Source organism: Pseudogymnoascus verrucosus (assembly GCF_001662655.1).
Source record: "Pseudogymnoascus verrucosus strain UAMH 10579 unplaced genomic scaffold scaffold_1, whole genome shotgun sequence".
Taxonomy (NCBI): domain Eukaryota; kingdom Fungi; phylum Ascomycota; class Leotiomycetes; order Thelebolales; family Thelebolaceae; genus Pseudogymnoascus; species Pseudogymnoascus verrucosus.
The window spans coordinates 844,642-865,778 of record NW_017263652.1 but is presented as its reverse complement, the minus strand read 5'-3'; the positions used below and the strand labels follow the sequence as shown (position 1 = coordinate 865,778).

Below are 21,137 nucleotides of genomic sequence, written 5' to 3'. Positions count from 1 at the left end.
GAGGGGTGGGGTGGGGTGGGTGTAGCGGGTGGGTAGCGGATCAGATAACTGAAAAAAAAAAGCCCGAGGGGGAGGGAAACCAATCGGTATGTAGATCGGCAGGAAGGGTGGGAGTTGGGGGTGTCCTTGTGAAGAAAGGGCTGGCTAGCTACTTGTGGGTGGAGTGATCATAGTGGATGGGGGTGATCGTGTGATTACTCATTTTGCGGTGTATGATGTATGCCGTGTGGCCGAAGAGTGAGAGAAAGACGTAAACAGTACGTGGGAGAGAGTCGAAAAGGCTGGAATGGCTGAAATGGCTGGAGAGGGAAATAACGAGTGGTGGGTGAAGGGAAGGGAAAAGCCGGAGTATGCATGCCGAGTCCCGAGTTCTAACTGGTTGGGGGGGAAGAGGGACTGGAGGGGATTGGAGGGACTGGAGGGGACTTTGCTTTGGGGGCTTAGGGGAATTCGTTGGGTAGTGTGTGTGCATCCAGTTAGATTGTCTTATCAGATCTGTCAATTTGCTTGGGGGTACCCGCAGCTGGTATGTAGATGATTGGCTAACAACACCACTCCTGTCCCGTTAGTGTGCTTTGGCAGAATCTGATAAGCTGGTTCAACCTGGTCTAACCTGGTTGAATCCACTGTTACTCCACTGCGCCCCCACTTTTAGAATTGATGCTCCTGCTGAAAAAGCTTCAAGTCGGTGATCGGTGACAAGCACGGCTAAGCATGGCCAAGTAAGTACCCAAGCCAGTCCCCCCAGTCCCCCCGCGGAGAAAATGTTTTTGTCGGTCGGTTCTATTGATTCAGCAGCTCCACCCCCGACCGAACACCGGCCTTTGGCAATAATCGCTCACTAGAAGAATCACTACAAAATTACGGGGGAAGACGCCGGAAAACGTGCTGGATAGGGGAGTCGGAAGGGTTCTAGAAGGGATGCCACACCAATTGAGCTCATCCGCTCCCTTCCCACCCCCTCTCACTCCTCCCACCCCTCTCCCCCCTCCCGCCTCTCAATCCCCCAGCCGAAATCATTACTGCACGTTTATACGTATACGAGAACAGAACATACACCCCACGTGCACATGCACATACTCGCCTCCTCTACATGCACACCTACTTCTACCGCAGAACTCTCTTCGCTAACACTTGCCGTCTCTACTGCATGCGCCCGCCATCTGATAACCTTGGCCTGATCCATTTCCTTACGTTTCACACCTACCCCTGCTCCCACACCCACACCCACACCCTCACCCGCACCCACACCCCTCTCTGACCTACCCACCCCGGCCTCTGTTGGTTATCAGATCAAAGTTTTTATTCCCCAAGGCTCTCTCTCTATCACTCACACATTCCTCCCTCTCCCTCTCCCTCTCCCTCTCCTACCCTCACCCGACCATCTTCATACTCTACTTGAGCCTCCCTGTCCCTCCCTCTCCCTCTCCAAATTACCCGTATCTTCCCCTCCATCACCCATGCCGTTGTGAAAATATTCTCTTATTGTCGAGAACACAACCTCGCAATGGCTCCCTCCCACCCCTTCCTCTACATCCTCTCCCTCTCCCTCGCCATATTCTCCCTCCTCGCCGACGCCAAGGTCGTGACCTACGACTTCAACGTCACCTGGGTGAGAGCAAACCCAGACGGACTTTTCGAGCGCGCAACAATCGGAATCAACAATGCGTGGCCACCGCCAACTATCAACGCAGACGTTGGCGATACCGTCATCGTGAACCTCGAGAATGGCTTGGGTAATGCGACTACCTCGCTCCATTTCCATGGCCTGTTTATGAATGGAACCACGGAGATGGATGGCGCTATTGAGGTCACTCAGTGCGGTATTGTGCCGGGAGCTACCTTCAAATACAACTTTACGGTATGAGATTTCCAGCTATCATGTTCCCGATTACTAAATATTATGCAGATTGACCAACCGGGTACCTATTGGTATCACTCGCATTTCCGCGGCCAGTACCCTGACGGAATCCGTGCTCCTCTCATCATCTCTGACCCCAAGTCTCCTTTCAAGGACATGTATGATGAGGAGATTGTCGTCTCAGTCTCAGACTGGTACCATGACCAAATGACGGACCTCATCCCAAAATTCCTGAACAAGGCCAACCCCACAGGTGCTGAGCCAGTGCCTAACTCAGCACTGTTGAATGACACGCAAGACCTGCAGGTCAAAATTGAGGCCGGCAAGACCTACCTCTTCCGCATGGTGAACATGGGCGCTTTTGCAGGGCAGCGTGTCTGGTTTGAAGGTCACACGATGAAGATTGTCGAGGTGGATGGCATTTACACCGACCCATACGAGGCAGACATGATATATTTGACCGCGGCTCAGAGATACAGTTTCCTCGTGACGGCCAAGAACGAGACTACTGCCAATTATGCATTTGTTGGAAGTATGGATACAGTGAGTAGTCCTTTCTAGTTGAGCTATGCACGTACTGACAGACCAAGGATCTATTCGACAAATTCCCCGATACCTTGAACTACAATGTTACAGGATGGCTCGTCTATGACAATAGCAAGCCTCTTCCAGAGCCAAAGCTCATCGATGAGTTCACAGACATTGACGATTTCGACCTCGTTCCCCACGACAAGGAGCCCCTCCTAGGAGACGCAGACCAAACCATCACCCTCGAAGTAATGATGGACAACCTCGCCGACGGAGCAAACTAGTAAGCACCCCCTTCCCCTCCCCCTTTCCCTCTCGCCCTACCCCCCCTCCCCCCTCACCAACCCCCCATGCTAACCCCCCTCCCAGCGCCTTCTTCAACAACATAACCTACAAGCCCGCCAAAGTACCCACCCTCTACACGGCCCTCACCAGCGGCCTCACCGCCACCAACCCCGCCATCTACGGCCAATACACGCACCCCTTCGTGCTCTCCCACAACCAAATCGTCGACATCGTCATCAACAACAACGACCCCGGCAAGCACCCCTTCCACCTGCACGGCCACGCCTTCCAAGCCATCTGGCGCAGCGCCGAGGAAGCCGGTCCCTTCGACGCCACGCGGGATACCGATTTCTCCAAGACGCCGATGCGCAGGGACACGTTGATGGTCAGGCCGAACGGAAACATGGTGTTGAGGTTCAAAGCGGATAATCCAGGAGTGTGGTTGTTCCATTGCCATATCGAGTGGCATGTTGATTCTGGGCTGATTGCGACGATGGTGGAGGCGCCGCTGGAGATGCAGAAGACGATCAGTATTCCTGAGGATCATTATGAGGCGTGTAAGTCTGCTGGGACGGGGACGAAGGGGAATGCGGCGGGGAATACGGAGGATTTGCTGGATTTGACGGGGGAGAATAAACCGCCGGGGCCGTTGCCTGATGGGTATGTGCTTGTTTCCTTGTTTTTTTCCCCCTATTTATCGAGTGTGAGGATCCGACTAATGCTTCGCAGATTCACGCCAAGGGGTATAGTAGCAATGACATTCAGCATCATATCCGCACTCCTAGGCCTCGGGTTCATAACCTGGTACGGCCTAGCAGACATGGGAGCAGCAGAGAAGGAGAATGAGAGGAGGAGGGTAGCTGATTCCGGTATTATCGAGTCGCCGAGGTCCGAGTAAGGGGGTTTGTTTAGGGGACATATTGGATTTATACCATACATATATGTAACGTGTAGATAATAGCGATTTAAAGCCGCGGGGACGGCGTATAAAATATAAACATCTTGAAACTATCATCATCGATTGGTCGATTACTATACCCCCTTATCCGGGCCTTCAAACAGATTTCCGCCAAAGCAATTGCAGCAACAATTATCAAAACGCAGCAGTACACCCCCCTGCCCCCTTCCACCCACCCCTTTCCCTCACACGCACCTACTCCACCTACTCCCCAATAACCCCCAACAACGCCCTCTCAAAATCCCCACTCGTCTCACTCCTAATCGCCGCTCCCAAATCCTTATGAAACCTCGCCCTATACGCCGCCTTCACCCTCTGCAAATGTCCCTTATCCCAGTGCGCGCGCACGGCGCGGTTGAGCAACAGGCGGTCTTTGGTGCCGATGCCGGCCATGGAGTCTTCGAGGAGGAGGGCGTCGCGGAGGGCGCGGTCGGTGCCGGTGCGGAGTTGGTGGAGGAGGGCGCGGGACATGTGGCCTGAGAATTCCTGTGGGGGTGTCAGTACACATACATATTGGATACCAGTAGATCGAGGAGGGTCTGGGGAGATGGGATGAGGGGAAGGAGAAGGGGAAAGGGGGAAAGGAAAAGGGGAAAACTCACACTCTTAATAACAGTCTCCAAACTCCTCCGATACTTCTGCTCATACAACCCCGCAATCGCCCCAATTTGCGCATCATTCCTGCTACTCATAATCTGACAAACAAGCAGCTCATCCGTTCCCGTCTTCCCCTCCGTCGCCTTGTAAATCTCCAATACATCCTGCTCCACCTGCTGCGGCACCACGGGCGCACTACTCTCTGCTCTCGTCCCCGCTACGACCATCAGGAAATGGCGCTCGGTTTTCATGCTCAGTTCCGATTTGAGGTCTGCTTCCAGGTTGCGTCGGTAGGTTTTCGTGTAGAGGTTTTTGATAGCAGCGATATCAGCATTACTCCTCCCCAAAAGCACATCATTCAGCGCCTCCTCATCCGTCCCCGGCCCCGCCATCCCCGTGCGTAGGACATGACAATCCTGCGCCAACGGGCCCCTCACAATAGCCAACAGCACCTCCTCCAGGTTGCCACCGCACTCGCTGGCGATATCGGCGATCAAATCGCGACCGTGCTCTTTCTTGTATGCAGCGCGGAGAACATCGACTTGTAAAGCGTCTTTGGAGACGAGGACGTGGATTAGGGTTTTTTCGTCGGTGCCGAACCCTTTCATGGCTTTGCGGAGGGTGCGGGCGTCGGGGGTGCCGTCCCATTGGATGGGAGGGGGGGGAACGACGTAGCCGGTGCTGGGGAGGTCGGGAGGGCCGTATGACTGCTGGCCATAAGCTGGCTGGCCGTAAGGGGCAGCGGGGGCGCCGTATGGTTGTTGGGGAGCGCCGTATTGTTGCTGGGGGGGGGCGCCGTAGGGGGGTTGTTGGCCTTGGGGAGGGGCGCCGTACGGTTGTTGGGGGGGAGCGCCGTAGGCGGGCTGCTGGCCGTATTGTGGCTGTTGTCCGTAAGGTGGCTGCTGGCCGTATGGAGGCTGTTGGCCTTGAGGAGCGCCGTATTGGGGTTGTTGACCGTATGGAGGCTGTTGGGGAGCGCCGTATTGGGGCTGCTGACCGTACTGCGGTTGCTGGCCATACTGAGGCTGTCCTGGAGGGGGAGCGCCATACTGAGGCTGTTGTCCGTATTGGGGCTGTTGACCATATGGAGGCTGCTGTCCGGGGGGAGGAGCGCCGTATTGGTTTGGAGGTGGGGGACCACCGCCGTAGGGTTGTTGGTATGCCATTTTTCGGTTTATGGGATGTTGAAGAAGGGGGAGAGAGCTCGATGGAGAGTGATTCTCAGGATGCAAGTGATGATGTGGAAGTGTCAGAGATGGAGGAGTGGCTGATGGAGGGATGCAAACAAAGGATATTTGTATGTGTCCCAACCGCTCCCGGATAGCGGGGCTGAAGGAGGGGGAGAGCTTGGGAGCAGTCGTCACAGCTGGGGACTAATCGGTCTGATTGTCTGGGTTGAGCCACAATATTACATGCACAGCCTTCAGCCCGAGACTTGGCAGTCCAGTGAGATGACAGTGAAGAGTCCCAATGAGATGCTAGTGAATCCTAGTGGAATCCCAGTGCAATCCCAGTGAATCCAGTGCATCCCGGTGAGATCCTAGGTAAATCCTGATGGAGTAAATGATGCCGCGCTTGTTTATGAATTACTGTAATAGGCGCATAGGACGCGCATAATATGTACAGAAGGAGCACGTCTCGATAGTCCTGACTACTAGAACCCCTCTAAGCGTTCATCACCATGCTCATTTGGGCCACCCCCACCAATATTTTATTCGGGGCTTGGCGGGGCAGGTGGTCATGGCGCAACAAGGCTGAGCGGTTGAAGTGTGGCTGAGCTGCAGACAGAGCTCCAGATCTTCACATTTACCCACTTCGGTCGTCATACAAACGACGACGCCACACTCATATCACATCACTGTAAGGGTCCAAAGTCCAACAGCAATATCAGGGTCCAACACGGGTCCAGGTCCAACATCACAAGGGTATCAGGGTATCATCGTACGCTTCAGGTACAGATATCCCTCAAATCCAGCGCTGGTGATGCAGCAGAAGGTGGAGTCAATATCAACATTTCATTTCGTCTTCCCCTTCGATTGGTGAGCGCAGTGGCTGAAGCTAAGAGCTACCCAAGCCATCACTCACAACACCGATTTGAGCGCGTAACTCTCACACCACCAATTTCTGCTGCCAATTCCCTGTCTGTCAACCTGTCTGCAAGGGGTCCCTCTCAATGACACACCCATAACCCCATCCAACTCCCCCAGCAAACAAGCCTCCTGCGGCCCAAAGCCCACATCAAGCTTCTCACCCCGACACGACAGACATGGGCGGCAACGTCTTCACCAACCGACTCACCCCCCGCATGCCCCCCTCAATCTACATCCCCACCCGCGACCGCTGCCACGCCATCCTCTCCCAGTACTACACGCACATCAGCACGCCCCTGGAAGCACCCGAAAAGACATCCTTCGGGGACATAGACATCCTAGTCCACGGCCCGCTCACCCCGGGAATACCTCTCAAAGACCTCGGCGCCGCCCTCAATGCTGCCGCGAAGATTCTGCCGCGCACGGAGAATCCGGAAGCTAATTTTGCTATTCCCTGGCCGTCGTCTGTCGAGAGAGATGAAGCAGCCGAGACCACTGACGCCCTGGAATTAAGGGATGGACAGAGTCGCTTCATTCAAGTTGATGTCCTCGCCCTCCCTACCCCGACCGCCTTCCACTTCCTCTCTTTCACGCACGCGCACTCGGGGCTTTTCACACTCCTCGGCCCCTCCCTTCGGCAGGCAGGGCTAATCCTAACACCCACCTCCCTCGCCCTGCGCATCCCCTCCATCGAAGCCCACCGACGCCGCGGCTCAACTCTTCCCCTGACTTCCAACCCCTCCGCGATCCTCGATTTCCTCGGTCTAGAGAGGGAGAGGTACTGGACGCGATTTGAGAGCGTGGAGGGCATGTTCGAGTACGTCGCTAGTAGTCGGCTTTTTACTACGAGGGCGAGGGAGGAGGGAGAGGAGGAGGAAGAGAAGGTGAAACATCGGAATAGGAGGAATTCTAGACGTCCGCTTTTTGTGCGGTGGAAAGAGGAGTTTCTGCCGCGCGTGGGTGGGGAGGGGAAATATGACCGCCTTGTCCCCTCGCGCGAGGAGGTGAGGGAGGAGGCTTTCTTGACGTGGCCGCCGGCAAGGGGTTTGTATGAGGCGCAAGAGAGGGAATTTGAGGCGGAGAGACAGCTTGAAGAGGTGGGTAAGTTGATTCGCGATGGTGTGCCGGTGGATGTGGTGGCGTTGGGATTACCCCTTGGGACTAGGGGGGCGGCAGTGAAGGGGTTGAGGAGGATTGTGGTGGAGGCGGATGAGACTTATGGGGTTGTGCTACCGAAAGGGGTGAAGGGGGATGCGGGGTGGGATTTGGAAGGGGTGGAGAGGTTTGTGAGGGAGATGTGGATGGAGGTGGGGAGGGTGGGGTTGGAGAGGGGGTTTGGGAGGATGGTGGAGAAGAGACAGGTAAAGGAGGAGGAGGGCGCTGCCTAAGAGGGTTGGAGAGGGGGAGATCCCCTCGAGAGGTAATGGCGGTGGAAGCTTCACTAAATAGAAGCAAGCGGCTACTTATTGAACTAGGGCTATAATAATACTATCAAAGAAATCCACGTTTGTCTGCTTCCATAGCCCAAATGACCCTCTCTCAACTCAGTTCCGTAACGATCGTGTGTACTCATCACTCCAATAAAACCCCGAGCGTCTCTTCGATATTTTTACCAAATCCTCCACTTTTACACGGGCATCTTTCCACGTCAAACCCTGTTTCATAAAGTGCAACAACAGCTGAAGATTATCCCAATAATCCACCTGCTGTCCCGTCCCATTCGATACCCATACCACAGGCTCCAGTCCCTGCAGCTCAAGAGACCAGTTCTTAACATCATACCGCTGCTTGTTAGTCACCGGTCGATAGGGGAGAGGCAGGTTCCAGATGGTATCGCAACTAGACAGCTCATTCGCATAGCGGGGTGGTAGTGGATGTCTGATCGTATGGAAAATCAAACCGCTTTGCAGGAGGTCATCTACAACCAGCGCTAGAGCAGAGGAGCCACCAGCTATCTCAGGGATGATGTCAAACGCGATTAGGCAGATATCATGTTTGGTGGGCGGCGCGGTTGTGAGATCCAATGTCGCCACAAGGACCATTCCGTATTCCGGGATCGGTGGCGCAACTATGGGAGTGAATCTGTGATCTTCTTCAGATTTGTTGCTAACATAACGGCACCTTTTGCATATTTGAATATTGTGATCCTGCCGCTCGGAAGTAACCTGCGTCCTCTCCAAATCGCGGATAAAGCTGAGCTGGTGAGGCTCAGGATTGACCTCCCACGAGAACCGCGGCACGCTCTGAACCTTGGGGGTAGATTGCTTTCGGCTGTATTTGTGCCATCTTTCGATGATCCTTCGCATCGGTGTTTGGGAAGTACCATGAGTGCGAGGGTTGCGAGATGTAGACGTAAAGCTGAGCGCCTCTGTATCGGGGGTATAGTCCGCGCGCATTCGTACAGGAAGGGAGGAAACAGAGAGTTGTGTGCAAGTGATGGCGGCGCAGAAATGTTCCCATGGAGAGCCAAGGCGAAGACATTCGATGGCATCGCGCCACACTGTGTGAGAACATGGTCGAGCTCTCAGCGCTATGGAGATCAATCCAGAGGGACGTTTCTTGAAATCCGCAACGGTGATTAGCTCATCCAATGCCGCCTTTGACACTGCTAGATAGGATATTTCTTTCGCGATGTCCCAGGTATTCGTGATGAACGTAGAGAATTCTACAAAGACGTAGAATGTCCTTGAGTTTGAGGATGTAGATGCTCTAGCCTCGGCGCTCACGTCGCCTGTCCAGCTCTCTTCGAGGAAATCGAGATCTGTCTCCGGCATCGCGATGCAGTCGCTCCTGGAAAACAACTTCAAGATGTCTCTTGCCATCGTCTCAGCTTTTTTATAGTCTCTGTAAATTCCCATAGAAAATTCCAGCATGTGCTTGACGTTCTGCTTTGTTAGGCGCAACCCAAATATTCTCGACTCGAAGAGGGACGCAGATCGCAGCGAGCCACGCTCGGTGTTGGGTATCGGAATTGGCAGAAAGTCTTTGTGGAGTATAGGTCCTGGATCACACACCATTCCTTCGGGCGTTTCATCTACGTCTATAATCGGTGGGGGCTCCGGTATCCAATTGGAAATTGTTCTCGTGAGGTGATAGGCACTCGCTAGAGAGAATATGTCGCTGTCGTTACTGAGGCTCACTTGATCGTAAGCAATTTTCGAGACGGTTGATTTGAGATGCCTCAGAATAGATGGCCGATAGATATCTCTTGCCCAGTCGGCGATGTAATCGATGATTAACTGGAGCTGTAACGAGTTATCTTTCTCCGCGATGCATCCATCCCAGAGTTGCAGGATTTCCTTTCTTCGTATTAGCTTATTGTCGCAAAAGCAGCTTCTGTTAAGCATTGCTGTTTTTTGTTCATCGACACTAGGAAAATTGCCATGATCATGTTATAACTCACATATTGTTTCGGCTCGGTTTGAGTGACATAACAACCATATACTCTCCAGCTGTCGCCTCTATTTGCAAAGAACCAAACCAGAGGGCTAGCGCTGTGTGGTTCCCCTGATACTTCAGCCCGAATACTGTCTTGCAGCCTTAACAGTTCCCAAATAGGAAGGGCTGTTTGTGTCTCAATTTTTTCGAAGCCGACAGACGTGTCCTGCTTAGCTTCGATTATCAGAAACGGAAACAACAGGGGATCAGTGCAGTATTTGAATGGACTGCATCTACAATCCTCCTCGTCGTCTCGTCCATCGACATCGAGAATTTTGGCAAAAGCCTTCGTCTTCTTCAGCCCAAAAATCCGATCGGGTTTCTTATTAGGGAGCTGTATCTTCTCCACGAGTGGTCCATACACTATCAATTCCTCGGCCCGGTCATCGAAAAGTAGATTTTCGCCAACATCGTAGCTAACCATCAGTGAGACTTGATGATAGTAACATTTTTATGACATATTGCACTTACTACGAGTCCCTTGGGCGTTGTTCAAGAGGGCACTTACACTGCTTTCGCCTGCTTCTACGCTCGTCGAGCTTGCAGGCTTCCGCGTAAGGCAAACCGTTGTAAGCCTCCAATTCGGACTTCCAGATTCGCGCTCTGCATGTAGGACTATGCTCAAAATTAGAACCCGCCCGAAAATAATTTTGAGAGCATGTAATACTAACCAAGCCACCTCTACCCGGAATCTATGAAAAACATCGTTCTCAAGTGAGGATCTCCATCCAGCCTCGTTGCGTCGTTGATTAACCAGGTTTGCGGCACGACATGCGATCCATTTCACTCTGTCATGAGTCTGTTCCCTCCAAGGCTCGTTGCCCTGAAAAGAAGCTATGTCCTTACTATAATCCTCCAAGGTTCTATGTCGAATGGAGCGGATGAGGTTGAAAGTTTCGCGGTGCTGTATCGGTAGCGCCTCGGTGTTGAATCGCTTAATTGAAATTCCAAGCTTCTTTAGGAGTTCGCGAGCGCTATCGTCTGACATATCTTCTGAGGAATTAAATCTCACAATTCATGGCGATTGTCAGAAGTTCCGGAATGCGACAGAGTTTATATTAATCATATTGCACTGCGTGGATAGCTATTGTTGGTGTTTCGTCTTGCCGCCGGCCTTTCGCAGCGGCCATCCTGTCGAAACGTCCTCCACACCACGATGGATACTTATTCCCAAACTTAAAACATCGCGACAGAGTTTATATTAATCATATTGCACTGCGTGGCTAGCTATTGTTGGTGTTTCGTCTTGCCGCCGGCCTTTCGCAGCGGCCATCCTGCCGAAGCGTCCTCCACACCACGATGATACTATTCCCAAACTTAAAACATCGCGACAGAACATTCTATTTGGCTAGGTAGCTTACCAGCAATGAACCCAGAACGATGTTTCAATCCAACCCTAGCCCTAAAGGATTTGAGAGAGGGGGAGGAGTGGTTCCCCAAAAGAGGGAATGGTGGTCTAAGCCTCCCTAAATAGTAGAGGATCTATGCATATACGATGTGGCCTAACTAAAAATATATATAATTCTAAGGCAAAAGGAACAAATGAAAACATGCAACGGTGGAGATCTAATAGTGCTCACCCGTCCATCTACTAACCCACCAATCTTAAACAATCCTTGGCTCTTTCATGCGGTCCGTGCAAGCCAGCTTTTGCGGGTGGATGCTACAGCGTTAAGTTCCAATGCCCCCATTAGGATACATTGCAGGCCTCCCTTTACCTGTTCCAGCATGGCTTGTCAGCCACAAACAGGCACAGGCACATGTTATGGATTGCCTACCAACCACGAACTTCAGTATTTTTCAGCTTCACAGCCTTGTCAACACCCAGCTCCCTTGGCAGTTATTTCTATTAGTAGTAAACTGTTTCATCATAGGTCTGTCCCGCGAAGGATTCCATACTGAAATACCGCATAATATGTAAGTATAATATAGCCTGCTATATCTCTGTTACCCCTCCTCTCCCCCAAATTCCTCTCTATATTCTTTTTCGACATATGTACTTTTAAGCTACAACCATGGTATCAAGTCGCCCCCTGACATGGCGGATCCAGAGCATCCCAGCGGACTTCACCAAAGAGCGGCTCAAGTCGTGCTTCCACAGCGACGACAGGAAGTATATCGAGGTCAAGTCGCTTGTGCCAGATGTAACCAACTACGATGCGGATGGCACACTAACGGCAACAATCCTCTTCTCGTCGCGGGAGCCAAGGGAGCCGCGAGCTGAGGAAAACTATGACTTCGACATAGACAAGGACTTTATCGGCTTCACGCCGCTCAACAACCCAGATAAAGATGTCTACGCAGAGTAAGTACCGATATATATAAAAAAGTAAATTGTCTTGGGGCAACTTCACTGACATGAGGGAATTGTAGCATTATTGCAATCACCGGCCTCGCCGGCCATGCGTTTGGGTCTTGGGCGCATAGCGGACAGAAGATGTGGTTACGGGACTACCTGCCGCGAGATATCCAGAACCGGGCCCGGATCCTCATCTACGGCTACGAGTCGCAGCTGCATGGTGCCAACACAGCAAAGAGCATTATCTCGGACTATGGGAACAGCTTTATCCAGAGCCTAATGGATCTAAGAGACCATCCATCCGTACGCTCTTCCCCTTCTCCCCTCCCCCCTTTCTCTATACTTACAACCACAACTAACGTTCCCATTAGTGTAGAGACAGGCCCCTTATCCTGATTGTACGTGTTACTCACTATTCTGAAGACTGCTAACTTCTTGTTAATAACCTATACTGACTACGTCTGATTAGGGCCATAGTCTCGGCGCCCTTATCATCAAACAGGTAGCCATGACTCCTTTATATCTAAATCCCATGCTAACCCCTCCAGGCCATCACCGATCTAGAGCCCAGCATCCGCTCACGCCTCCCAGTGCGCACCCTCATCTTCTTTGGAGCCCCACACAACGGGCTAGAGGTGTCAGCACTGGAGACACTTGTCAAGGGCCACCCAACACAGACGCTGATCAGCGAGCTCAAGCGCGAATCGCCGACACTGACAGGTCTCTCAGAGCGATTCCGGCACGTAGCCAAGGACATGACAATTCACACATACTATGAGTCTCGGGCGACTAGCACAGTGGCCCAGGGGCCAGACGGTCAGTGGGAGCGACGCGGAGAGGCAAAAGTGATGGTGGAGCGGTCGTCGGCGCTGCTGAACTTCGAAGCCGAGAAGACGCGCATGAAGGTCGACGGCGACCACAAGGAGATCGCGCGGCTACGGCGCGGCCAGGGCGGTGTCTATCCCAATGTACTACACATCATCAAGGAGGCTCTGGTGAGCGCCTCAGACCAGTTCGCGGCGGCGCGGGCGGCGACGGCAGCCGAAACTGACGCGGGGGACAAATGGGCGGACGAGCCGGATTCTAATGCCAACGACGACCAAAACACTGATGAGGACACAGGGGACGAGGGCATGGGGGATTTTGACGACTACAACCTGATATGCGATAACTGCTACGACGAGTTCCCTAAGACCCAGACGCACAAGCACTGCTATATCTGTGCTGATGGCAACTACAACCTCTGTCGGGGCTGTAACGCCGACGGCACGTCGTGTCCAGGAGGGCACGACATGGTCTCGCGAGAGCTGGAGCATGACTCGGGTGATGACGACGAAGAGGAGGGGGAGGAGGATGACGACGACGAAATTGTAGGTACGTGCGACTTTTGCGGTTGCGGCTTCATAGACGACACTTCCTACTTCCGCTGCATCCTCTGCAGTGACGGGGAATTTTTTATCTGCATACCCTGCCGCAAGTCAGGCCGTATCTGTATTACGGGTCACAAGCTATCGAAGCCAAAGATCCCACGCGATACTTCTAGTAACGGCACCGCTGAGGAAACACAGGAGAAGATCAACTACTGCGACTTGGATGGGTGCGAGTGCGATCTACCCAGACGACCAAAGCCACCATCTCCCAAAGTGAATGCCAGGAAAACAGAGGCGGAGATCGAGTACTGTGAAACGGCAGGGTGCGAGTGCAGCCTACCCAGACGACCAAAGCCACCGCCGCCTGCAGTGAACACAAAGGAAACAAAGGCGGAGATCGAGTACTGTGACGTGGCAGGGTGCGAGTGCAGCCTACCCAGACGACCGAAACCAGCGCCGCCTGCAGTGAAAGCCAAGGGAAAAAAGGGGGATACTAAGTACTGCGAGGTGGCAGGGTGCGAATGCGATCTACCCAGGCGACCAAAACCCCGACGCCTGTGGTAGAAGCTGCGAATTACTGTACTGTCCCTGGCTGCAACTGTGGTGTTCCAAATGTGAGCGGCTTGGGTGAGAATCAAGTCGCCAAGTTCGCTCTCAATTTATCTAAATATCACATTTGAGGCGGCAAGGGGCTTGGGTTCTACGATATGCCTTGGCACGATTGATAGCAACAAGATTGGAAGCTTGTGCATAGCGGGGCGTAGGGGATGCATAATCATTTTGAGTTTAGTCATATGTAATTATCCTTTACGTATAGTGGCATATAAGAGGTGACGAGACGTCTAAAATGATAAGTTCCAATCCATCACCTTCCTCTCAAACCTTCAGTTACCATCTCTAAAACTCACCACTTTCCCAAACGTATCCGCCATCCCCCAAATCCCACTCCTCAAACACGCCAACTGCACCACCTGGCTATGATCCACAAACAAATTAACATCAACCCCAAACTCCCTCACATACCAATTAAACACCTTCGGCTCCGCAGCCTCGAACATCACGTTCTCCATCGGCAGATCCCTCAAGATCTTCTGGATCACATCCGTCCTCCACGTCCGTACATTCTCCGTAATCCCCTCCGATTCAATCATCATCACCTCTACGCCTGCTGCGAGAAACTTCCTCCCCATCTCCACCAACTTAGCCGGGTCGCTCGTGCCCGTCATTTCCAGAGCGGAGGCCTCCGTGTCTCCGCCGGCGCCGAACTGGATGCCGAGTTCAGGCTTGGCCTTGAGGCCGTGGCTCTGCACTTTCTCGACGAGGCGGAGCCAGTCGTCTGGTGGGAAGGAGAGGAAGCCGCTGGACAATTCTACGACATCGAAGCTGTTCCTAGTAAGACGAGTTTACAGTTAAAGGTAGGGAACTCACCCGAGGTCCTTGCACTTTCGAAGATACCTATCCACCACGCTGTGTACATCCGCATGCGTGAGGATATGCTCTATGAATCCCCCCTCCCCGCAGTTAGCACCAGTATACATCTATCATCTTACTACACCGACACTACTCACCGTAGACACATAAACCCCATTCCGATGCGCCACCTCAGTCATCTCCCTCACCCTCTCCTCGGGCATCACCGCAAACGAGCCCCCAGCGAACTTCAGCCCATCCACATGTGTCCCCATCGTCTCGAACACATCCTCTAGATGTCGGGTCCCGTATGCAGAGTAATATGGTCCACGCATCTCTGTGAGGCCGAGCTTGCGCGGTTTTGGGGCGCGGGGGTTCGACCGGATGAAACCGAGGCCTTGGTCCTTGTCTTCAAGCAGCGTTTTGGCGAGCTGGGCTACTGCTGGAGTAGAGCTGGAGAAGGCGCGTGCGGAAAGGGGGAGGGAGATGGCTTGCGATAGGGCGAGGCGGGTAGGGAGGCTGAACATTGTTGTCGATTTGTGTTGAGGTTAGAGTTGAAGTTATGCTTTCAATAGCTATGGGAATTAAAGAATAGTAAGACAGTTATGAGGCGTCGTGCAATTATGCCTCGTATCTAGCTTCGGTGGTGACGTTGGATGAAGTCACAATCTCCTGATTTCTGTTCCGCCTACCGCCGTAAGTTTATGTATAAACCTACCTACAAGAAATCCCCTCTCCTTCATCACCCTCGAGATTAAAAATAAGGAAAGAAAGGGAAGTCCATCTGGTGTTAACTGTTAAGTTTAGATAGCCCTGGCATGGTTCTTTGAATGACTTTGCAAGGAGTTTGTTGCGCATCATTCTAAATTTTAGGATGACATGTTGATATTAACATACGAGTTATAACAGGCGCTCCGAGCTGACGAAGCATATCTCCCTGCTTCCGAACATATCTAAAATCTAAATTGGAAGCTCCTATAAATGCCACAACAAAAGCCTACCCTCCAACGCCACCTATTTACTTTCCTTCGCCCACTCCGGCACAACCCTCTTCAAATACCTCATAAACTTCCACAACCCAACCGCACTCTCCACATTCCCCTCCTTATCCGTAACTCGTTCCGGCCACGCAATCCCCACCCCCTTCAACCCCCCAATCTCCCCCCCCTCATCCCTCAACCCCCCCGTCAACCCATCCGCCTCAATCCTCCCAATCCCCTCCCCTCTCCTCTCCAACCTCGGCAAATCCGCCTTCTCAAACCCAACAGCCTCACAAATCATATCCACCCCCCTTCCCCCCAGTTCCCTCTCATACGCCACCTTCTCCCCCTCCCCCGGCGTCGTGAAAATCTTCTGGACATACCCCTTCACATCACTCTGTTCCCAAACCCCCTCCTCGAGATTCTCCCTCGCCCAAACAGCTGTATCCCCCTTTAAGCCGGTGTTATCGCGTAATATCCAATCCCCCTTGTCAACCGCATACCGCAGCGGATGCCGACTAAACCACTTCACCCTTAGCCCAGGGTGCGTGCTCCGCGCTAGCTCGTACAGGTTTCGCAGGACTAGGATGGCAGAGTGCGAGGCGCCTACGAGGCCGATTTTCACGTCCCTATCCCTCGGCAGCGCCTCCGCCAGTGCCGTTGGGCTAAGCGCAGTGTCGAGGTGCAGAGGGGTCAGATAGGGATACGTCTCCGGCAGTCGCGGTGGGAGCGGACGCGCTCCAGTTGCGAGGACAAGAAGGCGCGTCGTGGGGATACCCGCCTTCTTCGCCTCCGCGGGACTCGCCCGCGTAGTGACGCTCCACACGCCCTGCTCGTTCAGCGACCCGGCTTCCACATGTCCGTACTCCATCACCACGTCCGTTTCCTTCCCCAAACCCGCTGTGAGCTCAACAACCATATCCCCCGCCGCAGCGAGGGTACACCCCGTGTCCTGGTCCATAGCCTGCAGTGCCGCGTAGGCAGGCGGGGTGGGGTCTTGATCAGCGATCTTGCGGAAGGCGGCTGTGGCGCGCGCGAAGGCTATGAAGAGGGAGACTTTGGTGTTACTGGTATGCCGTTAGTATATAAATATTTCTGGAATTCAAGAAGGAGAGGGAGCCGTGGGGGAGGGGGATCATGTGACGTGACGCACCTTGGGACCTCCCTGTATTGCGCATTGAGTCGCCCGCCTTGGAATTTATGGTCTATCCAGAGAATGGGTTTGACGTCTTCATCGAGGAGGGTTCCGACTGTGGCGAGGCCGGCAGGGCCGCCGCCGACGACGATGGCGCCGTAGTGGTGCTCAGAGGCTGAGGGGGCATCGCGGATGACTCGCTCAACGGTCCCTTGCTTCTTTGCGTCGACGGTGAATCTACGGAGGCCGGCATGATCTAGGGGTACCCTCCATATAGAGACAGCTGTTGCCCTTCGATGGAGGTGCCGTAGAGTAGAAAGGTTTCTGTTAATTGGGATCATGGTGGCTAATTCTTGAGGTTCCCTTATTTTTACGGGATCGTTGAGACGTTGGAATACGCGGTAATCACGCGTTATCACGTGGTTTGAGTCATTCATGTTGAAGCCCCCCTTTTTAACATTATAAATGCCAAGGCGTATAGGTTCAAGCGTAGGTTACAAGCCCATGGAGCTCTATTCATTATGGATCACTCTTGAGGCGGGAAGGGGCTTATGGGTAAAGGACGATATTATATGATTCCTTGCTTTGGTACTTGTCAAAATCCATCTCAGGGGCATATTATTCTCGCCCCCGCCCCCTAATATACACGCAAACCCAGCCTAAACCCCTTAAAACGGTATATATCCTTGTTGCTAGATTTCCCCCCACGCTTCAAACGCAAAGCAACCAACCCCCAATAAAAAGCCAAACACCCCATCCCAGAACGCCTCCCAACCTCAACCCCAAGCCACCAAATCATTCAAACCCCCTATTCTCCTTCTCATCCCTCCCATACTTCCCCCTCCCCCTCGCGCTCCGCGGCGCCGCAGACAGCGTATCGCGGTACACTTCATTCTTCCCCGGCGTCCTCCTTGCCGGTATACTAGTATCACTCCCATCATCGCTATCACTCTCCACCTCCCCTCCCCTCATTTCCCCCCCCTTCTCCCCCGGCCGCGGCGAGCTTCGCGCAGGTAGGGCAGTCGGTCTCCCGCCTCCCCCAGCACTCTGCCTCGCCTCAGGCGGAACATCCTGCTCCCGCGACGACGGCGGGGCAGGGGCTTTCTGCTGCGCCTGCGCGACTACTTTCTCCTGGGGCGGGGTATGCGAATACGACGACGAATCGGAGAGGATCTCAATAAGATCCCCCGTCCTCGCGCTGGTCTTCCTCTCCGCGCCATTCACACCCAGCTGTCCGCCATAGTGAGTCCCAGCGCCACCCCGCAGATTATCCCACTGTACCTGCGCCTCGTGGACGGGGACTTTTTTATGCGATTTTAGGACTCCGAATGTACCCGCTGCCTCGTGGTTGGGGTGGCTGGGGTGACTAGGGTGGTAGGGCGGGTGTGTGGGCGCCGGCTCGCGACGGTCTTGGTCGACGTAGAAGGGCGGGGCGCCGTAGGTTTGCATCCGTGCTACAGGGCCGTGATGACTATCGCGGCGGTCATGTGGGGCAGAGGAGGGGTTTTGTTCGGTATTGACGCTCGTGAATCCCCCCGTTGGGGTCTGGTGCTGCTGGTAGCTAGGTTGCCGATACTGGTCATGATGCTGCGGCGTACCATGCGGCGGGCGCTCGGCATGCAGCGGCAACGGCGGTCTCGAGCGGGGTATAATGCCATTCTGCCTCTGCGCTGTCGTCGGGCGATTATCCGATTTCAGCACCTGGTCAGGATGAGGAAGTTGTTGCGCGCCGCCGTTGAAACTGGGGCGCGGGTACTCCACACTGCGACTGCGCTCCGAGTTATCGCGGAGCGGATCGTACATTGATGGATTTCTCCCCCTAACCACCTCGACTTCGCCCGTACGCCTCCTCTTCGAGTCCGGCTCGCTCGGCTCTGCGCGGAACGAAGCAATGCGGTTAATCGCCGCAAACCCATTCGTGCTGGGCGGCGCATCGACCATAGAGATATCAACTCCGCCACTAGCCGTGCGAATCGCGTTGGCGGTGGCGACCTTGGAGCGGCGCACTTGCACGCCGTATTCGCGACGGATGATGGATTTGCGAGTTGAGCTCCCCGCTTTGAGGCGTTTGATCTCGGCGTGCCGCTCGGCGGAGGACAGCTGGGGAGATACTTTTGCGAGGACGGATTCGAAGCGGCGCTCTTCCTTTTCGAGTTTTGCGTTCATCTCGGAGTATTGTTCGGGGGTGAGGGCGACGGATGGTTTGGAGCTTGAGGAGGGCGTGGATTGCGGTTGTGGTTGGTATTGTTGGGGGGAGGGGTGCATGGGGAGGGGTTTGGGTGAGGCTTTGAATTCGGTGAAGCGGGCTGCTGGCATTTGCGCCCGAGGAGGAGAATAGGTGCGGACGTTCAAGGCTCCGGGGTATGGCTCTGATTTAAGGATGTCTCTGGGTGTTAGGTCTCTTGGAGGCTCGGCATATTTTGCTGCCTGCTCAGCTTGAAGCTGGGCGTTGGGAGACGACGCCGTTGATGGTTCATGGCCCTTGCAAACATTGTTCAATCGGTGCTAAGAGGCTGTTAGTAAGTCAATCACAGTGCATATCCCGGGACAATACATACATAAGTGAGGCCGCCCGATGTGGTAAACCCCTTTGAGCAGAGATCACACCAGAACTTCAAAGGAGCAGTCGGCCTTTGTCTCTCACAGACCTTACGATCCATATGATACTTCAACCCGGCCGATTGAAGAAACGTCGCACCGCAAGCCGGGCACACCTTGCGTTTACTCTTGCGCTTCGCATGTCCCTCAGTCTGGCTAAACACCGTCTGCGACCCCTGACGCCCATCATCCTGCTCCTTCATCCTGAACTCCATCAACCTCTCCTTTTCCCAACCATCCTTCCGCGCTCCACCCTCCACGTCTAACACCTCAGGCACCTCGACCTGCAAATTCTCCTCCGCCTCCTCCTCCATGTCGCTCGGCTCATTAGCCTCCGCCCTCTCGGCTGGCATAACCATCTCATCCGCCTCCACCAAGTCCATCTCATCATACCCCAACCTTCTCGCCTTCGCCAACACCGCCACCAAATCCTTCGCGCTAATACTCTCCAACCTCATCGCCATCGCCTGATCTAAGAACGCCTTGTAGTGCTCACTAGCCACCTCCAAAATCCTCTCCTGCTCATCCTCCAAGATCTTAGTCATCACGTGATCTGAAGTTCGCCCCATGAGACTACGAATGAAGAAGGCCTCATCGCTGGATGAGCCGAGTAGGCATTTGCGCCAGTTTTGGCGCACGCCGGCGCGAGCTGCGGCAGGCGAGATAGAGGCGAGTACGGCGTTGAAATTAGAAAGCTCGCGATCGTAGAGCTCGTTGTGGTGACTTGAGCTGCTTGAGGGTGCGGGTGATGGGTGGCCAGATGAGGTTGGCGCATCCCGTGTTTTGGCATGTGAAGTGGTGGGATTTTTGTCGCCTTTGTTGTCGCTTTGGTGAGTCGGCGGCGCTTCAGGATCGAGATCCATGGGATGTTGCATTTTGAGGGTGTTACAGGGTGCACATCAGACCCTTACTGTGATAAGCCGTTGATGGTTTGTTGCGCGATAGGTGAAGTAAGGGAGCTCGCGGCGTGGTGATAACGTATGACCAACGGACCCTTTTTGAAGAATGAGGGACCACCCTTTCTTTGACACGAACAAGAAGAAGAAGAGCAAGTGAATTTAGGATAAAAGAAGGAACAAAGAGTTTCACGCCACCGAGAAAGAGAGATTATGGGTTTGAAAGCAGTGAAAGTGACAACGGGGGGGGGTACGGTATGTATATTATGGATTATGGACAAGCCAACCTTTTTAATAAGAGTTCATGGGTGGATCAGTCTACAGATTATGGGTTGGGACCAGATTGTATTAAAAGAAAAAAAGTCTAGAGGCAAAAAAGGACGTTGCTACCTACAAACCTACAACGCTACAAACCAAGCCGCGCGCATTAAAGTGTAAGCTGGGAAAAGCCTGGGAAAGAAAGAAGATGGGACAGAAGAGAGAGAGATGATTGGCTATATCAACTTTATTAATTGTCTAAATAGTACACTATCGATAAGTAAGCGTCAATTTTAGTACGAAGTAGAGTAATGACCGACGTAGTAAGTAACAAAAATCTAACAAATCAGACAAATCACACTAGTCAGAGTAGCCAGAGTTAGCCAGAATAGCGAGACTAACCAGACCCCGATTGAGAATTATAATTAGTTTGC

General features: G+C 53.4%; 8 protein-coding genes across 8 annotated transcripts; 3 read left to right on the top strand and 5 right to left on the bottom strand.

Annotated features, from left to right (window-relative positions):
• Window positions 1-996: 996 nt before the first annotated feature.
• Window positions 997-3,686, top strand: VE01_00295 (uncharacterized protein). Its single transcript, XM_018269827.2, has 5 exons — window positions 997-1,861; window positions 1,910-2,404; window positions 2,452-2,672; window positions 2,759-3,334; window positions 3,404-3,686. Exons 1-5 carry the CDS (start codon window positions 1,508-1,510, stop codon window positions 3,570-3,572), a joined length of 1,815 nt encoding a protein of 604 aa, XP_018135041.1. The 5' UTR covers window positions 997-1,507; the 3' UTR covers window positions 3,573-3,686.
• A 126-nt stretch (window positions 3,687-3,812) lies between these two features.
• On the bottom strand, window positions 3,813-5,881 carry VE01_00294 (uncharacterized protein). Its single transcript, XM_018269826.2, has 2 exons — window positions 4,235-5,881; window positions 3,813-4,118 (listed from the first exon to the last, which is right to left on the bottom strand). Exons 1-2 carry the CDS (start codon window positions 5,393-5,395, stop codon window positions 3,837-3,839), a joined length of 1,443 nt encoding a protein of 480 aa, XP_018135040.1. The 5' UTR covers window positions 5,396-5,881; the 3' UTR covers window positions 3,813-3,836.
• On the top strand, window positions 5,876-7,707 carry VE01_00293 (uncharacterized protein; the record flags this gene model as incomplete). Its single annotated transcript, XM_018269825.2, has 1 exon — window positions 5,876-7,707. Exon 1 carries the CDS (start codon window positions 6,496-6,498, stop codon window positions 7,705-7,707), a length of 1,212 nt encoding a protein of 403 aa, XP_018135039.1. The 5' UTR covers window positions 5,876-6,495.
• A 67-nt stretch (window positions 7,708-7,774) lies between these two features.
• VE01_00292 (uncharacterized protein) lies at window positions 7,775-11,271 on the bottom strand. The gene is made up of 4 exons (XM_059463260.1): window positions 10,429-11,271; window positions 10,229-10,372; window positions 9,723-10,173; window positions 7,775-9,618 (listed from the first exon to the last, which is right to left on the bottom strand). The coding sequence occupies exons 1-4, from the start codon at window positions 10,743-10,745 to the stop codon at window positions 7,864-7,866; spliced, it is 2,667 nt and encodes an 888-aa protein (XP_059320111.1). The 5' UTR covers window positions 10,746-11,271; the 3' UTR covers window positions 7,775-7,863.
• A 403-nt stretch (window positions 11,272-11,674) lies between these two features.
• On the top strand, window positions 11,675-14,268 carry VE01_00291 (uncharacterized protein). The gene is made up of 5 exons (XM_018269823.2): window positions 11,675-12,062; window positions 12,131-12,359; window positions 12,428-12,454; window positions 12,526-12,558; window positions 12,605-14,268. Exons 1-5 carry the CDS (start codon window positions 11,773-11,775, stop codon window positions 13,988-13,990), a joined length of 1,965 nt encoding a protein of 654 aa, XP_018135037.1. The 5' UTR covers window positions 11,675-11,772; the 3' UTR covers window positions 13,991-14,268.
• A 33-nt stretch (window positions 14,269-14,301) lies between these two features.
• VE01_00290 (uncharacterized protein) lies at window positions 14,302-15,363 on the bottom strand (the record flags this gene model as incomplete). Its single annotated transcript, XM_018269822.2, has 3 exons — window positions 14,302-14,809; window positions 14,855-14,937; window positions 14,995-15,363. 3 exons carry the CDS (start codon window positions 15,361-15,363, stop codon window positions 14,311-14,313), a joined length of 951 nt encoding a protein of 316 aa, XP_018135036.1. The 3' UTR covers window positions 14,302-14,310.
• Window positions 15,364-15,688: 325 nt separating this feature from the next.
• On the bottom strand, window positions 15,689-17,491 carry VE01_00289 (uncharacterized protein). Its single transcript, XM_018269821.2, has 2 exons — window positions 16,970-17,491; window positions 15,689-16,883 (listed from the first exon to the last, which is right to left on the bottom strand). The coding sequence occupies exons 1-2, from the start codon at window positions 17,386-17,388 to the stop codon at window positions 15,851-15,853; spliced, it is 1,452 nt and encodes a 483-aa protein (XP_018135337.2). The 5' UTR covers window positions 17,389-17,491; the 3' UTR covers window positions 15,689-15,850.
• A 37-nt stretch (window positions 17,492-17,528) lies between these two features.
• Window positions 17,529-20,798, bottom strand: VE01_00288 (uncharacterized protein). Its single transcript, XM_018269820.2, has 2 exons — window positions 19,510-20,798; window positions 17,529-19,456 (listed from the first exon to the last, which is right to left on the bottom strand). Exons 1-2 carry the CDS (start codon window positions 20,422-20,424, stop codon window positions 17,747-17,749), a joined length of 2,625 nt encoding a protein of 874 aa, XP_018135338.1. The 5' UTR covers window positions 20,425-20,798; the 3' UTR covers window positions 17,529-17,746.
• Between the last annotated feature and the right edge of the window lie 339 nt (window positions 20,799-21,137).